The 24285-nt window shown below is 38.6% G+C and overlaps 2 protein-coding genes and 1 non-coding gene across 6 annotated transcripts; all 3 read left to right on the forward strand.

The window, feature by feature from the left end:
- The first annotated feature begins 4388 nt into the window (after positions 1-4388).
- LOC4346800 (probable LRR receptor-like serine/threonine-protein kinase At1g07650) lies at positions 4389-13165 on the forward strand. 4 transcript variants are annotated; one of them, XM_015795875.3, is made up of 24 exons: positions 4395-4639; positions 5256-5409; positions 5590-5661; positions 5843-5911; positions 6572-6643; positions 6732-6803; positions 6911-6982; positions 7070-7141; positions 7263-7334; positions 7435-7506; positions 7577-7648; positions 7968-8039; positions 8181-8246; positions 8628-8693; positions 8780-8818; positions 8929-8987; positions 9308-9687; positions 9771-9966; positions 10154-10321; positions 10760-10878; positions 11015-11225; positions 11311-11545; positions 11972-12122; positions 12611-13165. In XM_015795875.3, exons 1-24 carry the CDS (start codon positions 4501-4503, stop codon positions 12968-12970), a joined length of 3060 nt encoding a protein of 1019 aa, XP_015651361.1. In that variant the 5' UTR covers positions 4395-4500; the 3' UTR covers positions 12971-13165. The 4 variants fall into 4 exon arrangements, with proteins under 4 accessions (XP_025876271.1, XP_015651361.1, XP_015651358.1 ...); XM_015795872.3 differs by having other exon boundaries at positions 4396-4639; positions 11305-11545; XM_015795874.3 differs by having other exon boundaries at positions 4396-4639; positions 7073-7141; positions 11305-11545.
- A 3665-nt stretch (positions 13166-16830) lies between these two features.
- LOC107276061 (uncharacterized) lies at positions 16831-17828 on the forward strand. The gene is made up of 2 exons (XR_010735108.1): positions 16831-17086; positions 17258-17828. It is a non-coding gene; the product is annotated as an uncharacterized protein (transcript).
- Positions 17829-20303: 2475 nt separating this feature from the next.
- LOC9270238 (small heat shock protein, chloroplastic) lies at positions 20304-21671 on the forward strand. Its single transcript, XM_015755840.3, has 2 exons — positions 20304-20576; positions 21146-21671. The coding sequence occupies exons 1-2, from the start codon at positions 20369-20371 to the stop codon at positions 21538-21540; spliced, it is 603 nt and encodes a 200-aa protein (XP_015611326.1). The 5' UTR covers positions 20304-20368; the 3' UTR covers positions 21541-21671.
- The last annotated feature ends 2614 nt before the right edge of the window (positions 21672-24285 follow it).

Consider the following 24285-nt stretch of genomic DNA (forward strand, 5'->3'; position numbering starts at 1 on the left):
ACTAGTTATAGGGGATAACTTATATATATGGAATATGTAACAGATTATGACTTGGGTATTACGTTTCCTTGTATATTACGGAACGGCCTAAAGTCCTGGTTTGATAAGATTGTAAAGTAGATTTAGGAAACCGATACCGTATTGGATAAGGTTTCTATCTTGTAATCCTGCCCCCCATCATATATAAGGTGGGCAGGAGGCCCTCTAGGGGGCATGAGACAACTAGATCGTCAGATTTATAATTTACCCGGCGGATTTAAATCCGCAAACAGGAGTAGGGTATTACCTCTCATTGAGAGGGCCTGAACCTGTCTAAATCTTTTATCTCCGCATCCATCCACTTTTAGGTCTCGTGCGCTACCTCCTTTTATTATTGCCGAATTCATGTTTCGACAGGCATATATGTGTCTAGATTCATTAACTTGTATATAAATATGGGCAATGCTAGAAAGTTTTATATTGTGAAACGGAGAATGTACCATCTTATCATGGCCAGATTCTGACTGCGTTGTTTTGGGCTTACTGCGGAACTACTTCCTTATTTACCGTAAATATGTTTTCTAAACTATTAAATGGTATAATTTTCTTTTAGAAAAATGCTTTATATAAGAATTTCTTTCAAAAGTTCTTTTTTTGGGTTCTTTCAAAAGTTGAATATATATATTTTTCAAGTTTGTAATATCTACTACTTAATCATGTGTTAGTGATTCAGCTTATAAGCTCAGCTCAGTTGAATATATGATGGCCAGATTCGAAGTTCAGAAGTTAACTAATCATGTGTGTGTGGCTTATAAGCTCAGTCGAAATTCAGTTTCGAATTTGCTTGGATACGAACAGATCGAATTGTGCACATAGTCAGAGGCTACTGTATTGGACTATTGGGTTGACAATCAAAGGACCACCACTGTGTGAAGAGATATTTTTCAGCTTCCTAGCTAATCTCACAAGCCCTGCCTACATTATTCAGAGGAGCTTAATTTCTTTTGACCACTGACCCATTCCAATGTTCTTCCTAGGAGAATGTAGAAACGGTGTGTTTGTGACACACTGATCCAGTCCAGCATTTTTCTACTTATTTTCGCTTGGCATCCAACACATGCTCAAAACTTTCTCAAAACACAATTTTTTTTTCAATTTCCATCTAAAACACACAACTTATCACGCCTGTTTAGATCAATTTGCTATGGCAAATTTTTTTGGCAAAAGATTTGGCATTAAAGTTTTGCTAGTTAGTGTTTAGATACATGGTAAAGTTTTTCCATTTTACTAGTAAAGACAGAAAAAGCACAGCTCCCAATGCTTTTTTTTGGCAAAATTTGCTACTTCCAAATACCAAATGTCAAATTGCTAACTTATACTACTAATGTTTAGATTCATTTTAGCAAAAAGGTGTTCCAAAACAATAAAACTTTTGCTATTTTAAAGTAGCTAAACAGGGCCTTACTACATAAACAACTGCGAAAACTGCATGAATTTTTCTGCGTTTCCAAAGGAGCCTCTCTTTACCAACTTTTCCCGGTTTCTAATTTTTTTAAACCGCTTTTCCAGGTTTCTATTATCCCAAATGGTCCTGCTTCTGGTCAAACTAATGGCCACTAATAAATAATTAAGACCAATCTAATTCACACATTTTCTTCGCTTCAGAAAACATCACTGTTATCCCAGTGTCAAATCGATGGCCATTTCAGAAAGACCAGGGCCTTGCAAATCACACATTATCCTCGATTCAGAATTTTTCAGATAACGAAAGGTGATCATAATTCTTCTTCTACTAATAACTGTCAGTTTTCTATCATGATTTTATTGCCCAGCATATGGCAAGAGAGTGACGTGCCGATCGATGGACTATCTGGCCCATGGGTAGGGTAGGTACACCGTACACACACACATACACGACGGCGGCTGAGCAGGTGGGTCCCACTGTTGACGTGGACAGTCAAAATGTTGACTTGGACCCGACACCACTAGGAGACTAGGAGAGTGAGAATGGTCAGCAGCCAGCCAGGCTGGCAAAATCCAGTCAGCATATCTACGACGTGTGCGACATCATTTGTATGCCACCGGTTACTCTGTTTTCATTTCGCTTTCGCAACTAATTACACCCTCAAGTTTCATAATTGTTTTGTGTCAACAAAAAGTTTCATAATTGTTTTGTTTTTAAATAATAACTGACCCTTGAAAAACTGACACCCGATTATTTATTTTCAAATTTCGATAACACTTCTATTTTTTTTCCAAAAAAAAGCTTACGGAGCCATCGTTTCGAAATGGCATATTTGCAAACGAAAAATAAATTGTGAATAAAACTTTTATATACGTGTTTTTAGCGATTTAAAAGTAAAGGTTAAAAAATAAATTTCGATGAAAAACCTCAAAATCAACTTTAAATTAAAATTTCAAATTTTAACTGACAAGCAAAAGCATAAGCGAAAATATAAATATAAGACCCTTACAAATACTTTAAAAAAGTATTGCTATTAAAGTTTATTGTCTTCTATGGCTGAGCTCGTTTACTCACTTTTCCAACTCGCATATCTTGTTTTCCGCGCGTACGCTTTCTAAACCGCTAAACGATGTATTTTTTACAAATATTTTCTATACAAAAGTTGTTTAAAAAATCATATTAATTAATTTTTTAAAAAAACTAATACTTAATTAATCATACACTAATGAATTGCTTCATTTTATGTGCGCAAGAGGATAGTTCCCAATCTCAACTAAAAAACTCAACCTAAAGATGAAGAATTATTAGTATTCAGTGTTGAAATAGTAATAGTCAATACTAACTGTTACTAGGTTGATTCTTTTTTGGATAGAGGGAGTATAACAACGGAGGGGGTATGTTTTGGTCACGATGACTTACGGTGTTGAACATTGATAAGACTTTCAAAGGTACAAACTTGATCATGATTTTTTTAATGTAATATACGTGTAAATGGTTAACATTATGGTACTATTAATGCGGTTGCTTTCGTGATTTTATTTGTGAAAAATATCATAAATTCATAGATTTTAAGATGATGCAGTTGTTAATATAAGGGACACATACAATTCTTTTATAATAAAAGAAAACAATCAACGCAGATAGAGATGTGTAGGGCAAGTTTGCACACATAATTGGACGACCCAAATACATCAGTACTGGATATTGACGTATTATGACATAATGCGTGGATCGAAAGTTGTAATTTTATTGCATTTGTGTTCAATTTAATAATAATAAAAGAGAAATAAGTGATAATCTATAGCAGTGACATCTCAAACGGTATGAAAAATAATGATGATGTTCCTTTATTTGAGATTTTTTATAACAATAACTACACAAGGTTAATTCATCAAACAATTAAGCACAACTTTGATTAGCTCACCGTTAACGTGATGAAACAGTTGATATACGTGGCTTTCACCATGTTTTCTCTGTAACGATGTTGTTATATGTAAGTCCACATGTTCCAGCGTCTCTCTATTCTCTTCAATGTTACTCCCTCCGGTCACGGTTATTTCTCAGTTTCGCCCGCGTTAGACAGTTTTATATATCACTATTTTGTAAAATATCTATACTCACATAATGAAAACAGTAGGTTTGTCTCAAAAGTTGCTTTCACAAAAGAACCATTTGTAGCAGCACACAAAAACCCCCAACAGCTAGAAATAGCCTAGCATTGCACAAAAGAAACCACAGTGATGCACAAAAGAAACTTACAATGACCTGACATTAGGTCGTAAATGGCCATGATTCTTGCGCGTTTCTGCTCTGTCTGTCTCCTTTGGCCTTTCTCAGTTCACGCGGCTGCAGTCTGCACACTGCATCTGCAGCTCTGCATCCAAACCACCACACAAACGGCGTCCCAGTGCGCACTTATGGCTCAAACAGTTAAACTGATAAATACGGTCAATTCACGACCAATCGAGGATGGAAGAGATGTTACCAATTCTCATCGTCCCCGACCATTTTCATTCCTACCTACAGCTACGAGGCACTTCATGCAGCATCACACAAGAAGTCAAGAACAAGAAGCCCCAATCATGGCGGAGGAAGACCTCCCCTAAAAAAAATACTCCCTCCATCTCTAAATATTTGACACCGTTGATTTTTTTAAACATGTTTGACCGTTCGTCTTATTCAAAAAATCTAAGTAATTATTAATTCTTTTTCTATCATTTGATTCATTGTTAAATATACTTCTATGTATACATATAATTTTACATATTTCACAAAAGTTTTTGAATAAGACGAATGGTCAAATATGTTTAAAAAAATTAACAGCGTCAAACATTTAGGGAATGAGGGAGTATATTTAAAGACACATTCCTGAAAAGAGATAAATAAAGTTTTTCAGTCAAAAGAAAAGGGGAAGAAATAAATAGTGTGAGAGAGAGGGACAGAGGTTCCTTTGCCTAGAAAGCCAAGTCATTCACTACTTTGGCAGTCTCACACTGCATTGCCTTCCACTTGGAGAGTTGAGTTCAGTTGAGAGGGAGAGAGAAAGAGAGAGGAGGATGCCATGGAGGTTGGTGCCATGTGGTCGGGGGCAGCTGTTCTTGGTGGTTCTTGGTCTTCTTCTTCTTCTTCTTGGTGAGGTCCATCATGGCTCAGGGGCTAGAACAGCTTCCCTCCCTAGGCTCCTCCCAGCTGAAGGTATGCCTTATGCTACACTCTCTGCAGCTCCCCTAAATTGTTCTCTGTGGCCTGATGCTTTGGTTCTCTCACTTGTGTTTAGTTCAATGGTTTAGAGAGAGAGAGAGAGAGAGAGAGAGAGAGAGAGAGTTGCCTGTGGTGAGCACTGAGCCTCCTTGGCTGTACTTTTTTTTTTTCTTGGAAGCATTCTTCTCTTGATTTCTTGCTGTACTTTCTTCATGTTCTTCTTGGACCTCCTTTGCCTGGGAGTCCTGTGCTTGATAAGTACTGCTGCAAGAAGGGACCAGTACTCACATTTAGTTCCAGAAATAAGCAAGAACCTACTAATAAGTACCAGATAATGAGATGTTTGATATCTTCACAATGGAATGCACAAACCTCAAGCTAAGAGCAATGTGCTCTGTTTTTTGCCTGCTTATTCATATGCATGTCAGCATGTGCATGTGAAGAGTTTGAGATCAAAACATGTAATGGAAATGTGAGGAAAATGACCAACATGTGCTTGCTCCTGCAAAGATTGTTCTGTTACTAGAAACTCTTTTTGGTCACCTGACTCTTTGATCTTTACATGCTATTCAGTTCTTGGAAAATATGAGGTTGATTTTTTCTTTTTCAGTGCGTACTCTTCGTCGTATCGCGCAGAAGATGGGGATCTTGCGTTGGAACTTCTCCGTTGATCCATGCAACTCCGGCGGTAACGGTGGCTTTGGGGGCACTGTGAATTGTGACTGCTCCTTCTACAACCATACATTCTGCCATGTTACTAACATGTATGCAGTAACTCTTGGACACTTGCCACATTTCTAATTTCTTTAGTAGTTGATATTGCTTCACTGGAGATTTGGCCTTCTGATGAAGCTCTAGGAACATATAATCACACTTGATTGGAGAGGAGCAGATTATGCCACATTTTGTGCTGTATTAACTGTCATCTGGATCAACTTTTGCAGAACACTGGAAGGGCAAAACTTCACTGGTGAGCTCCCACCGGACTTCGCCGAATTCCCCAATCTCCTCCAACTGTAAGTGCTAAACAACCAATGCAACCAATCTGTGCCATAAACTTAAGCTGTTAAGAGAATTATAACATCATGTATTTAGGCTCTTTTACTGTTTCTAATATAACCGGCATGTCTCATGCCGTCCTATTGCTTCAAAAAAAAAAAGAATTATAACATCATGATCCATATTTGCACGATTCAGAGATCTAAGCAGAAGCTTATTGCATGGTGGAGTGCCTGACCAGTGGGCCCGAATGAAGCTACAGGGACTGTGAGTGACCTAACCTTCCACTTGATTGCCTCACTATTGTGTATTGTCTTGTGAGATACAAACAAATGTAGCATGTGAACTATATGAGAGGAAATGGGTGTAAGAGATAGTCAGATAGGTCCACTGTAGAGTACTTTTCATTTTTTGCAATTTGTGAAGGAACAGTCAATGTCTACATGGACTGGAGTGCTGGGAAGTAAAGCATCTTAGGTAGCAACAAATTAGGCTAACAAAGCACATTTTATATTGTGTGGTAGATTAGGTACATTTTGTCATATATGAACAAGCAAACATCAATGTCGGTCGTCCTTTGTACAATTCTGCCAACCTTTTTCAACTATCACGAAATTGAATTGTACACACTAAAATTGCATCTTAGCAAGATTATATCATCCTGTAAGCTCTTCCCCTCCTTTTGCGGTCAGCAAAATTCCGCACTGTCATGCCATTTATTCTCGACTGACCAAAGAACCTTGTGAATATGTAATAATGTGCATAGATTTTGTCAAGTAAAAGTAAAAGTACATTGCTTCTTACTGACTAATTATCTGTAGCTGCATGGGTAAGATGAAAATTTGTATGATGGGAAAAGAAATAAGATAGTGATATTATAAACAAAAATGTGGAACACATTTATTGACCTTATATTGAAACTTGCAGGTCATTAATGGGAAACAATTTGTCAGGGCCTTTTCCCATTGCTCTTACAAAGATCACAACCCTGACTAACCTGTAAGCAAAAAGTTTGATGAAAATAATTTATGTTCACTAATTTGAGTTTTTCTTTTATAATTTTAATTCGCAAAGTCATAATCTGCAGGAGTATAGAAGGAAACAATTTTTATGGCCCAATCCCGTCCGACATTGGACATCTCATGCAAATGGAGAAGTTGTGAGTATTTTGTTGTTTATATTATAGGTAAAAATATGGAAGACATGATTGCTGGTGGAATTGGCAAAGGAGTTCCTTATGGCTTTTAAACTGATCTTGAAACTCAGAATATTATCGGCCAATGAGTTCTCCGGACCCCTTCCTGCTGCTCTTGCTAGGTTAACAAATTTAACCGACCTGTAAGATAACTCTATCGATTTATTTTGTGCTGTTCCATTCTGTGGATTCTATTTTTGTGATGTTTCAACTACTGAAATTGATGATAGAAGGATTTCTGGTAACAATTTTTCTGGAAGAGTGCCTGTTTTCTTGGGGAAGTTGAAAAAGCTCGGAAAATTGTGAGTCCGTAAATTTATGGTTAAAGGAGTTATGAATCCCCTGCATTATTTAATTTAATATCATTACGGATTCACTCTATTATTTAGTTTAGTAACATCTTTTTTTCGTGTAACCGTGCAGGCAAATTGAAGGATCTTTATTGGAAGGGCCTATTCCCTCAGAATTTTCCAAATTGATAAACCTTTATGATCTGTATGTCAGCGCTAATGTTTGAAATTATAATTATTCAACCCACTTGATGTTATGGGTATAAATTCTCACTAAAGCTTGGTTTCCTTTGTGTGCTAACCAGGAGGATTAGTGATCTGAGAGGTAGAGGATCAGTTTTCCCGGACTTAAGGGAATTGGTGTCCATGAAAACAATGTATGATTGTGATTTTTCTTGTTTATATTTTATAGGGGGTTTATATAATGTGAACTTTATTTGAATGCAGCATACTACGGAATTGCTCCATCAATGGAAGCATACCATCTTACATTGGGAACATGGATAATCTTAAGCATCTGTAAGTTTAATATTATAATTTTCTTGATCCAGTTATTATCAGTTATGAACAAGATATATTGCCCCAGTTTTATTCATTGGTCCCTTCAGAAATCTGCGGGTCTTTTTACCAGTTTGCATCATGTGAATTCGATAGAGGAATGCAGCATGTTATTGTAAAGTACATGTACCATCAATTGCATAAATCACAAAATTATTATGTCAGCGCAAAGTTTTGTATGTCGTGTTGGCTATGTTTATACTTGATACACAAGTTGGATGTGTCTTGCACAATATATATGTTCCTCACATATTTAGTCGTAAATGTTGTTTTTGTGCAGGGATCTGTCTTTTAATAAACTGACTGGAGAAATACCAGCTTCATTTGCTAACATGGGACATGTAGATCACATGTAAGTTGCAATATTTAAGAAAAAAAAACTCAACCAAATGTACCATTTAATAAGCTATTTTATTGCATAATCTTTGACCGAAATTGGCCTACTAATATCTATCTGGAAATCCGATGCATCTCAACCAAAATTGGCCTGCAGATACCTAACAGGAAATTCACTCACTGGGAGTATACCTGATTGGATATTGAAGAGAAACAAGATTGCGTAAGTTATTTTGTATATGCACCCTCAGAAGGCATCAATATGTCATCAGTATTGGATTCATGAATCCATAGATACATTATAATTTGTCATATATTTTTCTCGTTTACAATTTTAGAAAACATTAGTTCAATTTACAAATAAGCTCTAACATTTCCAATGCTAAAGTCATGATCATGCATTGTATTAGAAAGCTAATGAGGTGGTCTTTCTTGACTTGTAAACACACCCCATTAGCATTTCTTATGTGCTCTTTGCTCAACATGCTTGTGACAATGGTATTTAATTTTCACCTCATAAAGAAAAAAAATGTTGCTATTCAATTTAAACAGTAAAATGTATCACTTGGTTTGATCAAGTATAATAGCAACTAATTAAATGCAGGGACATATCTTTTAACAACTTCACGATGGGGAGTTCAGGTCCTACCCAATGCGTTCCAGGGAGTGTGTAAGAACGCTTTTAGCACAATTCCTGGACTCATGCAAAACACTTACAGAAATGCTTAATTCTTCTCTTGTAACTCTTAATTGCAGCAATATGGTGGAGAGCTATTCACCTGAAATGAGCAGTTTGTAAGATTATTTTGTTCACTGCTTCAAGAGATTATAAAGTTTCAGACGAATGCACAAATCAAGAGATAATAAATCATATTTGACTCTGGGTACCTCTATCTTCTGTGCAGGACTAATGTTGAGTCATGCTTAAAGAGGAATTTTCCATGCGGTTCTTCTAATGGAAAATGTGAGTTCTTGGATAGTGTTGCTTCACTGTCGACTCTAAAATAATGATACATCATAAAGCACTGCTGTAGCCTACAGAGAAAACAAGCGATGAATGATTTGTTGATGCGCGTTTCATATGGGTGCTTGTAATTTTTATGAACAGTGTTACTTTGTCAACAAACTAGGAGAATCTATAAAATGACCAGGATAAATATATAGAAAGTACCACGAGAAAAAAAATTGTGCAGAGTTGTGCTAGTTTTGAGATCTATATGGTTAATTTCCTTCTTGGTTTACCATTAGAGCTGCAGCTAATGTTGTTCTATAAAATTTTCACAGACAGGTATTCATTGAACATAAATTGTGGTGACAAAGAAGTAACTATTAACGGAACAAAATATGAAACTGATGTGGAACCAAAAGGAGCTTCATTGCTGTACCAAAGCCCAGGATCAAACTGGGCATTTAGCAGCACTGGGAACTTCATGGATAATAATATCAATGATGATAGCTACATTGCGACAAGCGCATCAAAATTGACGGTGCCCAACTCGGAGTTGTATGCAAAAGCACGCCTTTCACCTCTTTCACTGACATATTACGGGCTCTGCATGCATAACGGGAGTTACACCGTTAAGCTTCATTTTGCTGAAATTGTTTTCACAAATGACAGCACATACTGCAGCCTTGGCAAAAGAAGATTCAATGTGTTTATACAGGTACAATCAGAGAATGGTCTATTCTCTTCCTACAAAATCTTATGTCTTAATTGGCATCCTAGTAATGAGTTCTCTAATTTCAGGGAAGAATGGTTCTAGAGGACTTTGACATTGAACAGTCAGCTGGAGGAGCTGCGAAGGCAGTTATCAAGACTTTCACGGCAAACGTCACAAATCATACACTGGAAATTCATTTCTATTGGGCAGGAAGGGGGACAACAGGCATTCCAAAAAGAGGATATTATGGTCCTCTGATATCTGCAATATCAGTAGTACCAAGTATGGCATTTTGACATTTGAATCTATTGAATTTGAATGACATGTTTCATTAATCACTATGAGCAATGGTACAGCGTTGAACAACACATTCAGTGCCCTTCAAAACTCTGACTGATTGTATAATGATTTTCAAAGAAAAATGTTATATTCTTTACTGACCTTGTGGTTTTGGATTATGCTTATTCAGACTTTGAAGTTCCTTTGGCTGTTGAACCACCGCAAATTGGAGGTAGCAAAAAGCTTTCAAGGATATCTAAAGCATTCCTGGTTGCCATGCCAATTTTAGCAATGTGCGCAGCACTTTTTGTCGGCATTTATTGGATTAAATGGAGGAGAAAGAACTCAATGCATAAAGGTGACATGAGAGCTTGATTGCTCAATTTATTTCAATTTGCATGAATGACATAGTGGCATCTATCTTCCACATATTGGAGTATCTTTCTTGTTCCAACAGTTCAGCAATACTAGCAATAGATCCAACAATCTAAATTGCATGTGTCGAGGTCGTTTGATTTTCTTTTCTTTTTTGGTTGTGTGTTCTTCTCCTTGTTGAGGTGTGAGTCTAAGTGCTCGTGTATCCTTTTGGCTGTGTATATCCTTGGTGGATATAGAGGCCGGATTAATGAAAATCCATTATCTAAAAAAAAAAGAGATTACACTATACCAGACGAACCCATCCTAGGATGCTTTGATTTCTCAAACAATTGCCAGTTAAAGTAGTTAGGCTAGCATTGCAAACCATTTATATATTTATGTGGGAACAGATAAATCATCCCTGTCTCTTTCTCTTTAGATCTCAGAGCCTTTGACCTCCAAACTGGATCCTTTACCTTGAGACAAATCAAAGTGGCAACAAGGAATTTTGATGCGGCCAACAAGATCGGCGAAGGTGGTTTTGGTTCAGTTTACAAGGTCAGCCATCATCACTGACTCCATGCTTAAACTCGGCAGTCTGATAAGGCAATGTACACAATTCTTCCGGATTAATGAATATCCATTATCTAAAAATGTACACAATTCTTATGATGGATCCTTGTTTTGCTGGCAGGGTCTGTTGTCTGATGGCACCATTATTGCTGTCAAACAGCTATCATCAAGGTCTAAACAAGGGAATCGAGAATTTGTGAATGAGATAGGCATGATATCTGCACTCCAGCACCCAAACCTTGTCAAGCTTTATGGCTGTTGTACAGAAGGAAACCAGCTCTTGCTTGTTTATGAATACATGGAAAACAACTGCCTAGCGCGTGCTCTTTTCGGTAATCTTACTTTCTAATTTCCTGGTTTCCCCTCTTAACTTATTTCATGTTAGAACTCATGTGCAATTTCTGTGATTAGGTACAGTCGAACAATACAGGCTGAGCTTGGATTGGCCGACGAGACGTAAGATTTGCCTGGGAATAGCAAGGGGTTTAGCATATCTACATGAGGAGTCTGCAATAAGGATTGTGCACAGAGATATCAAGGCTAGCAATATACTGCTTGACAAAGACTTGAGTGCCAAGATCTCCGATTTTGGGCTAGCAAAGCTTAACGATGATGATCACACACACATAAGTACAAGAATAGCTGGGACTATGTAAGTTTTCTTTTTGATTTCCATACCCCCTTTCCCCCCAAATTTAATTTCGATCGTGTCCCAAGTCTCATTGATCTACAATAGGAAGTCTTTAAATGACATGACAGTTAGAACTTAGATAAAAATGAACATTGCGACCTTTATGTATGGTTTATGGAAACTCTGAGGGTAGCTAATATAGTAAAAAACCGAAATAAAATGTAGGATCCTACAAGGCACGTAGTTGCACAAAAACAGTAACAAATAGATGCCACCATATGTAGACTAACAATTCAAAGGAATTAATGTTCTTACTACTGAAATCAATTTCCATATGAACAACTATTGATGGAGATTACTTCTTCTCTCCATGCCCCTTCCAAATAATTCCATTCAACTACAGAGCAGATATTTGACTCAATCATTTTGTTGTTATTCTTCCTGCAGCGGATACATGGCTCCTGAGTATGCAATGCGTGGTTATTTGACAGACAAAGCTGATGTTTACAGTTTTGGGGTTGTTGCTTTGGAAATTGTTAGTGGAAAAAGTAACACAAGCTACAGGCCAAAGGAAGATTTTGTTTATCTTCTCGATTGGGTAATTCCTAAACCATGCTTAGAATAACCAGTTACCAGTTACTGGCACATTGGTCAATTTCCAATTAACGCAATAATGTTCTGTGCATGACCATGGAAGCACATTTATAGGAACCTTATTATGAACACTAAAATTTAGCTCAATCTTAGCCGGCATTTTGTCTCTTAAACTTCTTCTGGACATTGATGAATTCCATCCAAACTCCGCTAATATTATACCTGACTTATGTAACAATCTAACCAAAGGAATAGATCTTTAGTTATCAATGTGATGGCATTTTTTTTCTAATTTGAAACAAACAGCATCCATTACTGGTTTAATTTTGTCCAACATATTGTTTATTTCAAAGATAACACAACAAGCATTTTAATTAGAAAGTTGTTAAAGCAAACAGTATTTTCATCAAACCGAAATTCTTAAATTTCCCAATTCATGCTACATTCACATTGTACATACCTCAAAAGTATTCTCTCCTAAATGAGTTGCAGGCTTGTGTTCTACATGAGCGAGGAAATCTCCTGGAGCTGGTAGATCCAGAGTTAGGCTCCGATTACTCAACGGAAGAGGCGCTCCTCATGCTGAATGTTGCCCTCCTGTGCACCAATGCAGCACCAACACTGAGACCAAAGATGACCAAAGTTTTGAGCCTGCTTGAGGGGCACATACCACTTCAACCATTTCTGTCAGACCTCAGCCTTGCTGCAAACAGCCTGAGCTCAAGCGGTCAGCGCAGGAACTTCTGGCAAACACTAAGTGATCAGAGCCAAAGCATGACTGCAGCACAAGCATCATCCAGCAACACCAATGAGTCATCATCTTTAGATATTGCTGGTAGCCTGAGACCTTAGGTGAGTTTAAATGTCAGAACTCAGAAGTGTTTCATGAGCTCTGTACATGTAAGAACCATTAGGAGTAGGTCATTTTGTCTCTTTTAGAAGTACAGTGTAAATACCAGACTAGTGTCAGATCCTACTATTAAGATGGACACTCTGCTTAAATCTTTAGGATAGTGAATTTTATATATGGCCAGGGCTTTCCAATTATTGGATGGACTAGGAACGTACAACTAGCATCAAACTGCTCCATGGGTATTGTACACTAGATGCAGCATCTCAGAAGTCACTGGGTAGACAATGTGGCTCACGGAGACGCGAAGGGTGGCACCTGAGTCGCCTCCGGCATTTCACCGAACAGGTGGTCAGCGTCTCCTCCAAAGACACCACCACCAAGTTGCTCTCCCACACCATCTTAACACCGGAAAACCCGGGATCGATTGCTCTCATACCATATTGTTACGTACCCATCTTGATTTCCACCCGACAACACAAGCACAACTGAGATGATCCAACTCCAAGTCTCCAACACCATATATCAAAGTGTCAGGGATACAATTTGGGAGAAACAGGGGTTTAGAGTGGGATTAGAAGCTAGATTGGGGTGGTGGAAAGCAGGGGACCGGGAGATCAGAGAAATGAAAGCTTGAGCTAGGAGGAATAGCAGAGAGAAGGAAGAGAGCCAGAGGAGGAAGAAGCCGTTCGGTTCATCGTGTTCTTGATGCAGGTGTCCCATGACCGTGACACAACATCTGATGTTTTCTTTGAGTGACAAACGATCTCCATGCTGACAGATCATGCATGATATAACCCCACCAGTGAGTGCTTGCTTGATTACAGCTATAAAATTCGCCTCTCATAAAACATCAAAGGCATATGATCTAGCAAGGGACATCGTCTTGCAATATTAACTATTCTTAAAAATGATGGCACGAGTACAACAAACTCATCATAGAGAGAGGGGCAACAATACACCTTTTATTCTTCATCATCACTCACTACCTCCAAAAGTGAATTGCAGTCAGTGGCAGTGACCTATGTTAACCTAGGACCTTAATTAAGTAGAATTTCAATATTTAGTTATTTTAGCCTATATTAACTACATTAAGGGCCCCTTTGAATCAAAGAATTTATGTAGGAATTTTATAGGATTCAAATCCTATAGGAAATTTTCCTATTTGGCTCTTTGATTCAAACGATTGAAGGTTTCCAAATCTTATGTAATGACTCATTGCATGTGGATTTTGGAGGAAACTTAGCAAGAGCTCCAATCTCTTGGAAAATTTCCTTTGACTCTATCTCTCTCATCCGATTCCTGTATTTTTCCTACGGTCCAATCAAACAATCATTCTTGTGTTTTGCAATCCTCTTGTTAACACTTATATTCATGTCAGAATCATGTGTTTTCCTATTTCTTTGTTTTTTTCCTTCCTATGATTCAAACAGGCTCTAATAGTTAAAAATTAGCGTTTTATATACGCTATGATATGTATATGACCCATGGTAATTTTTGTTCTGGATTCACCATTGGTTGCGGTTGTATAAGTACACCTCTTCTAGGACAGGAAGCTGATCGATCCATGTGAGTATCATGATGCTGTGGCAGCTGATGATATTTTTTTCTCCGGCTTCTGCCCTAAAGCACACAACCATAAGTTTGTTCAACAAATAAAAAGGGACGATAGGTAATGAGACAAACCCCCAACTCCCTTTTATTATTAACTAGCGTTAAACAACATAGATTTGTAGGATCGAAACACAAGAACTAAGCCAACCAGAGAGGGGTGAATGGTTGGTATACCCAAAAACCAAAACTTTTATCGGAATTAAAAGTTACCCTCAAATTCGATGGATCGCGGTCTGACCGAAGTAGACGTGCCGGTCTGACCGCCTAGAACACGTCGGTCTGACCGAGGTTGTAACACCGGTCGAACCGCCGAGGTCAATCGCCAGCACCTGTCGCCGCCGCCGGTCTGACCACCGTGTGCCCGCCGGTCTGACCGCCGGTGTCTCGTCGGTTGGACCGCCACACCCGAGAAAACACAAATCGAAGAACTCTTAAAGTGGATGATGACTTTATTGATTCTCTCTGTGTTTACAAAGTGCAACAACAGCACTCCTTACAAAAATCTCGACTAAACTCGAAACCCTAAGTAAACTATCAACTCAATTGCTCTCAAAAGCGATACCGGGAAGCCTCACGCTCCCTCTCTATTTATACATGAGGTAGGCAGCCTAAAGGCATGAACCAAACTCATACTAGAAGTCCTAATCCCCCTAGGAAACCTTTTCGTATAAGAAACAAACTTTACATAACCAATCATACCAAATTTGGACTCCTTCCAAATTCGACTCCGTATCCCATACGCACACAATACCTCCATCGTATGCCATATGGAATCTTCACCAACCACGTGCATTGAACTCTAGCCTAAGTATCACGCATGATATCTGACCACCACGGACATCTCCTTCCCACCAAGTCGACTCCCGGTCCATCACCGCAAATATACTCTCCCGAGGCATCGAGTCACCTACACATGAAACAAACAAAGAAACCATATTTCGAGACCAAGCTATCTCCAACTTGACTCATTAGTAGCAAACAACAGTATTACATATGCATAGTATCAATCTAGAAGCCATAAATATGAAACAATCACAGATATCCAAATAAACAACCCGAAACCGAAACCGACACAGCGTCGGCCGGTCAGACCGCGGGCTGCGCCGGTCTGACCGGGCAATACAAGCTGGTCTGACTGGCAGCACATGCCCGGTCTGACCGGACCACAAATCCAGTAGTACATGTAGATCACCTGTGAAATCCAATCATCTCCAAAACCACTTCGCAAATAAATTTCAAATATCAAAACCAATAATCTCCAATGCCAATTGTTCATCACAGAATAATAATAAAAAACACCTTTGATTTCACAAGATTCAACCAGCAATTCTAATGGAACTACGCCACCCATAATGGGATAAGAGACCCTTAAGGCAACCGATGATATCTACCACATGAACCCTAGGGAAGCAAGCATGTGGCATCAGGGGAAAGACCTACCAAGTGTGGTGGATTTGGAGTTGCAATATTGGGGCAGGGAGAAGGAAGAAGCTGGAGGGGATGAGAAGAGGAATGAGCTTCTGGACAATGGTGGCTGGTCACTGAAAAAGTGGTTCTTTTCTCCTTTTTATCCGCATGCAAATTTGCCAATGGTCCATTCATGTCAGCGAGGAAATTAGGTGTGCCCGCAATATTTTGGTGCTTTGTTCCAAACCATTTGACGCGAAGCGAAATTAGCTACATTCCTGACTTCCACTGTCGACCCGTTATGTCCATCGATAGCCTTGTCCACGTCATGGTGTCACTGGTTACCCATTTATATATCGTGGTGATCAGACCCTTTTTTAGTCAATTTATATATTATTTTAAAAATAATTAGAGAACAATTCAAATATTTTATCTGAAAAGGTCAAACGTTTCCAATTTTTTAACACGATAGCAAATAGAGTTCAAATACAATCATGTTTTTCTCCAAATTATAAAAAAATATGGTTAATATATTTCATATTACTTGAATATTTAGGAGATTCTATTGTTTAGAATTGCTGAAAAATCAAATAACATCAAATCATGCATGCTGGACGTGCTTTGGTTAAAGAAAAAAAGAAATCAGATTCCTACGATTAGTCATCATTTGGTAAACAATCCATTTGCTATTGCAACCAACTTCACAAAAGCTAGCTGAGCTTCACAGCCTCTTTATTCGCCAAGCCAACCGGGGCAAGCAAAGGTAAATCCTCAAGCTTTAATTTGGTTTTTATACCCCTATATATATGCACAAGAATGTCATCTCATGCAAGCTACCACCTGCAAACACATAACGATCATTACATTTGATGCTTCTCTTGGAGAAATGCAACCAGCTGCTGCAATCTCTTGCTACATCAGCTGCCTTGAGGCAGCAGCAGCAGCCGTTAGCTTCTCTTCTCCCAGCATGCGACGACGACAACGACGACTAACGACACCAGCTGCTCTTCTCCCTTTCTCTACTGCTCCTGACAAGTATGGGCTGCCTCGACATCGATTTGCCCCAATCTCTGCTGCCATAAACTTTTCCCCGGATGGTGAGTGATTTCATATGATTGTATGCTCGAAGAAATGTCCAGAGTTACAATCATTAAACTTCAGACTTGTTTTTCTCAATGTGTACTCTATGTACATGATCCTAAAAACAGCATTCTGATGAGTTCCTGACAACGTTTTCTCGGTCTTGCGTGCATGATGATCAATGAAAGCTCTGGTGCATCCCGCTCGCGAAAGCGAAAGGCAGAAGGAGAAGGCCGGAAGAAACATGGGAGGACAGGAGATGATCGTGGAGGCGGGAGACAGCGTCACGCTGCAATTCCCGGTCACGGAGATTGTTGGCGGCGACGAATCTAAGGTGAACAACGCCATCGAGGTTGCGATCGATCATGGCGACGTGCTCACCATCTCGCTGAGGGATCGTGAGCAGCAGAAGAAGCAACAGCCGAGCCTTCTCGATGTGCGCCTCTTGATGACACCGGGCTATGATGAGAAGAAGGTGGAGTGGCGGTCCAAGAAGGTCGATGACAAAGTGTGGTTAGAGGTGACCATCAAGAAGAAGGCTCCTACGGAAGATGGAACGAGGATTGTTGACATCAGCGCCATCGAAGAGAATTAGAGAAACCTCATAAACATATATTATTAGTGCTTTTGTTCGTGCCAAAAAAACAATTCTTTACTCTTCAGTCACCGACTCACTAGATGAGATGTGTAGCCCTTACAAATCATCCATGCAACTGCGCAGCTAGCTAATATAAAATGTCAATACGTTATTGGGAGTAATTTCTTTTTTCACGTGTTCACTACTATAGAAGAACAAATTCATCTAAAATAACACAATGACTATATAAATTTAAAGTGTGTGTTGATTGTTTATAAAATTTCAAGTATTTTAGACTAAAATGCATTGTGTCGTATGAGTTCTAATTATGGACATTACATTTTGTCGTGTTAGTTCTAATCAATGAGTTTTATATGATTTACATCTCCTGAATTCACCAAACTAAATGAAACACCTTTCCTATTTAAAATAAATATTTTGGTTTGCCCAATTGGGTGTTTCCTACCAATTCAAAACAGATCACATTATTCTTCTCAATGGCACCAAAATGAAGCTCATCGAATACCAAGTCGTCACACCATTACTAAAAATTGCAAGGTACTTTTGTCATTGTCTATTGTCTAATTAATTGTTGCTAAATGACATCTTATCAAAATACAGTATTTGTCAACCGTTATCGAGTTCATTATGCTTTAGAGAATGTGTGCAATCTACCATCATTATCTCCTCGCTTGTGTCCTATGTGCTTAGGGTAAAGACAAAGACAGCTTGAAAAGGTTTGACACCACGCTATTACCTAGCCGTAAGCTCGTTGCCACTTGCCCTCAAGTCACCTATTGTCCTTTCAATGGTCGGTGGCATCCTTTTATTTTGTTGATGTTGGTCACTTAGTATATGGAACACTTACATGTTTGATTGAATTCATAGGCATGGGATGGATGTAGAATTGATATAATATCCTTTATAAACTAATTAGTATACTGTACTGTATAGCTTAACTGATTTATTGCTAAGAATTTGATTAAACTCGAGGATCTTTGATCCCCACAAAAAAAAACTCAAGGATCTTTGATGAATATATATTTTTTATACAAAAGAAGATGTTGATATAAAGTTTATTAAAATATCAAAAAAATATAGAATGTAATTGTTAGGATGTTACCAGCATTTTTTTTTGTAGATCTAGTTTAAGTATGTTTGTTAAATGAAGTGATATATAACGATATAATCTGTGTATTGACAAATTTATTCGTGGTTTTTTTCATGACTGTACGTTGTATGACATGGAAAGGGTGAGAGTATAGCTCAAGATTACATATAATGCTTTAATTCAAACTGTACTAAATATGGATCTTCAATTTATAGTTCAATTGTAATGAATTATGATGATTTATCTCTGTTTAGCCATTCGCATTGCTATAAGCTTCCCATTCTAGGAATCTCTTCATGTTTCTTCCTTTTCTACATCATGTGCATAAGTAGTTATTACATGTAAATATGCAATCGCAAACCTCAAGGAGAATAGAGGTTTGTCGGAGGGTGTTTTCCTTTTCTACTGATCTGAATTCGGTCCAGAAGAATTCTTGAGGTTTGCGATTGCATATTTACTGCAAATATGAAGATTTTGTTGACATTGTTCGTTTGGAAATTTTCCGAAAAGCTAATTATAGGTTCTTCTCTCCATCGAAACAATAGGGCCGTTATGCTTATTACTAAACTTGTTGAAGAGATGAAATAGAACCAAGGTCTATCTTTTTATCAGAGGTTAAATCAATCATCAGAAGAAAAATTAGGCCAAAAATTAGGATACATTCTGGGAAAATGATGATTTGCAGTAAAATGCAATCGCAAACCTCAAGGATTCTTCTGGACTGAATTCAGAAGTAGTTATTACATGTACAAGCACATTGCAGAAGGAAGATGTTATCAAACAATAACTATCAGAGTTTCAAGCTCTTACAACCTCACCTTCAAGCCATGGTTCTCACTGAAGATGGTTTTAACATAAAAAAATAAAACTTAGAACTCTTATTATATATCTTGCTGCCTCTGTTTGATTTACATGTTCCTATGTGTGGCTGTATGCATTATATAATAACTGTATAAATAAATTTCATTTGGCAGCATACATTTCAATTTTCGTTGAGCTAAGAATTATTGTAGCAATGCTCGGGGTATCTTCTAGTTTAATTATTTAATGTTATCTTCAATATTAGACTATGGCCATTGATTTCTCATACAATTGAACTATATGCTTGCAAGAATATAAATAGTTGCCATGCAGCTTTTGTAAAGGTGCAATGCTGGGAACATGATGCTAAACTTGTTGTCGGAGGGTGTTTTCGTTTTCACGGAAGCACCTGAGATATGACAAAAAGAAAAGTGGAAATATTTTTAGGTTAAGGGGTGTGAAGTGTACTCTCTTTTTTTTTAACGTTTTAGATTTCAGGAATAAGTTAAGCCTTGTACCTGAACAGAGAAGACATGCATTGTGTGCCCACATTTCTCTGGTGCTTTTGTGAGAATGATAACACTTCCTGCATCAAGTTTAGCATCATCTTTGTTAATTTGTTCCTTTAGAAAAAGCTAGCTAAGCTGCTCATTAGCAACTTCTTTGATCAGTTATTCCAAGCATTCTGCAGGGCGAAGCAAAGTTAAAGAATGTATATATCTCCTCCTCCTGATCTCTATATAAGCTACCCTCCGAAGTAGCTAGCTAGCACACCAAAACTAACAGATTTAGTACATAAACTGAGCAGCAATGTCCATGGTTACATCTTTCAACCTCCTGATGAGCCAGACGGCGCCTCCGGTACTGAAAGCTCCCTTTGGTGCAGCCCTGCGATCCGCAGGCAAGCCAGCAGCGGCATTGGCCCTCCAAAGGAAGTCTCCGCGTCTTTTGGTGCGTGCTAATAATTCTCCGAAAAGCCCTGCTGATACTGGGCATCCCTTTGGCATCGCACCCTTTGGTGAGTCTCTGTTGTAAATATTCCGAAAGCATATTATAGTATTTGCTGGTATAAATTTCAAAATAAGTACAATTTTTTTAAGTTTATAGACAGCATAGTGTACTGTAATATGTTTTAGTTTTCATTATATTCAGCTCCTAACTTTATTCTAATTTCATACGAATTTTATTTCTCGATTTGGTTCATCTTTAGTAGTACGATATCTGTGAAGTTTAAGTTTAGTTTTAGGGTAATCTTACCATCCTTTAAGTGCTGGGAGGTACCAAATTTTTCTAGTGTAGAACTTGGTACCTCGAGATACCAAAATAATTTTTAGTGTAAAATATATTTTTATGACTAAATTATACAAGGTAATAAAGGACAAAGGCCTTCCTGTTGATTTAGTTGAGTATGAAGGCCGGAACAACATGGTTTCCGCCGATGTTGTTCTATCCTTTTCTCAAGGACCATAAAATTTCTCTCAGTTCTATTATTTTCTTCCCTGTTGTATATGCAATGCAAGTCTAATAAGCATTTATATTTCATATGCCATGTGATATGTGGCACATATATATCATATGTGATATAAGCCCTGGTGCACCCCAAGTTCCCACCGACGTCAGGCAACAGGTGGAGGATCACGGAGGACGACGACTACGTGAAGCTGTGGTTCCACGTCGGGGAGATAGACAGGGAGAAGCTCAAGGTTCGGATCGAGCACGACACGGTGCTCCTCGTCAGCTACGGCGGCGCCGGCGACGAGACGTCGACGCCGGCGAACTCCCTCGACGTGCGCCTGCTGCTGCCGAACAAGCCGTACGACACGGCCAAGGTCGAGGCCGAGCTCACCTTCGGGACGCTGCTGGTGACCGTCGCCAAGCGCAAGCCCCTGCAGGGGCGTGACAAGGTCGGAATCCCGATCACTCCGGCTCCAAGCAATGAGAAAACCACTACCGCCACCGGACAAACCGGTAGCGAGACCTAGCTATATATCTAATCTTAAAAGTGGCAAATAGTTAAATGTCGCTCAGCGGAGAGCTTAGTTACGAGATAGATCCATGTGCCGTCGATCAATCTTGCTCCGAGAAATAAAAATGGGTCAATAATCTTGTTCTATTTGGTATATGGTATGGCTCGCTGAGTATGTAAGGGAGATGAGTGTTCTTTGTTCTATTTGGTATAGCTTTGGGGTTGGGATGCATATATACGTGTAAGCTTGTGTGCCTGACGGAATCGAATACGGATAGCTCGAATGCGGAAACAAATACGGATTATCTCGAATACGAATAAGAATCGAATATGATCGAACACGAATACGGAAACATTTTTTTCTCGGAACACGAAAACCAACTCAACTTCTAATAGAAACAAGTATCAACATATATAATTAGCTTATTTTATATAAAATATAATATAATTTATGAATATCTTTAAAAATTTAAATAATATTAATAGTGTGGACTAATGTTAAGAGATGAACTACTATTAAAATCTAAAAATGTATATTCAAGGTCATAGAGTTATAAATAAATGGGGTATGTCTCATGGCTTATGTGGATATCCAAATAGCACTGTTTACGGATTATTATCCGACGGAAACCCCGATACCATATTCGTATTCATATCCGGGAGAAAATATCCGTATTCGTATCCGTATCCGAACTATCTGAGAATTATCCGATCCGAAAAGTATTCGTATTCGTTTTGAGCGGACAGAAACTATCTGCTCCGTTTTCATCCCTACATGACAGTCCAACAATTTCCTCTTATTAATTAGGAAGGGAATCCTTCCTAGCTGCACCGACCTAGAAGAGCTCTGCACCGCTCAAATGCAAATACTACTTTACATGGTTGGTCGCACATTGTGACTATAGATAGACTGAGCAAGAGGGGATTACCACACCCTAGATCCTGTGCCTTTTGCGACCAACAAGGAGAAACCATCAATTATTTTTTAGTCTCCTACCCGAAATCACTCTAAGAGTCATCCCCAACCCAGAAACTATCCAGTAGTTTCTATACTTGCCATATCATATGGACACTATGTAGTGTCTAGAAATCATATATCCAATGGATGGTGTCGTTAAATTAAATTCTCATCCAATCATGTCTCTTCTCTCTTCTTTTATACACCTATCCCCTTATTTTCATTATTGGTTCTTGTGTAGAGATGGTTTCTTGCATTAGAAGTAGTTTTAACACCATGAGGCGTAGCCTAGTGCTGTCGTCTTCTTTCTTCTATAGTTCTGTTTTTTTGGTTTTAACACCTCTTTTAGGTAAATTGTTGAAGTTTCCCCTATCTTAATACAGAGAAGCACGGAACTTTTGCACATTCCAAAAAACAATAACAATAATAACTAGTATTTGGCATTGTTTAGTAGCTCCATTTAATCACTCTTAGGCCCTGTTCGATAATTTTAGTTGCACGCAAAACGAGAAACTTTATTAGCACATAATTAATTAAGTATTAACTATTATAAGTTTGAAAATGGATTTATTTACTTTTTTAAAACAACTTTTATATAGAAACTTTTTTTTAAAGAAAAAACCACCGTTTAACAGTTTAAAAAATATGCTAACGGAAAATAAGGAAGGTGAAATTTGAGTTGAAGAAATAGAACAGAGCCTTAATTAACAGCAGAGCCAACTCGCAAACAGGCCAAGCGGCCACCCGGGCCGCTGCCACCTCCACTACAATAACCTATGTTACCCGGATACGTGGATACGGATATGGATACGCGATACGGGGATACCAGGATACGGCTATTTTTAGAAATCATGGATACGGGGATACGTCTATATATACATCATAAATAAATAATAAAAATCAATGAACTCCTGAAAGAAAATAGCAGAACTGATTAAGCCCAAAATAATGAGCATGCCAACAATTCAGAGATAACTGAAGGAAGCAATACACAGATATATCGAGCATAGCTTTCAAGTACTGCAGTCCCAGTACTTACTGGATTAGTTTAAAAAAAAATACCAGTACTTACTGGATCTCTAAAAGTCACTTACTTACGGGGGCTACAGCTACCAAAATAAAAAAAGAAATGATGTTATCGCCAACATTAAGATCCTGGATGCACTAGTACTCTTGAGTTTCCAATTTCGTAATCTATCGGATCTCTGAAATAGTAATATGGCAGTTGTTTGTTCCGAAAACAAGAAAGGAGAACAACAATAAGGACAAAAAAAAATCATTGCAGATCAAATAAGTGATTTAACTCAACTGTCAATACTCACGCCTACCTCACTTGAACAGTTGAACCACCAACCCGTGCAGCGATGGTGCTGTGCCCAGCAACCACAGGAATGCGCTTGGCAGCGGCAGCGATTCCCTTCTCAACTGCGCTTGACGGCGGCGGCGCGATTCCCTTCTCGGCGGCGCTTGACAGCGGTGGCGATTCCGTGCTTAGAGGCGCACGCCGGTGGCGTCCGTGCTCGGCAGCGCGCAGCGGCATCATGCCCTTGTTGCGCAGCGGCAGTGCAGAGGTCGAGGACGACGGCGCCGTTGTGCACAAAAAGACGGGAGGCGGCTAGGGTTGTTATCCCGTATCATGTGCGTATCAAAAAAGTATCCTAATTATTTTATTTTTTTGAAAGTCGGAAAAATGGAGGATACGTACAGGATACGTATCGGAGCGTATCCGATACGTATCCGTATCTTGTTACGTATCTGATACGGATACGCTCCTTCCCAGCCGTATCAGGGTAACGTAGACAA

Source organism: Oryza sativa, chromosome 9 (assembly GCF_034140825.1).
Source record: "Oryza sativa Japonica Group chromosome 9, ASM3414082v1".
Taxonomy (NCBI): domain Eukaryota; kingdom Viridiplantae; phylum Streptophyta; class Magnoliopsida; order Poales; family Poaceae; genus Oryza; species Oryza sativa.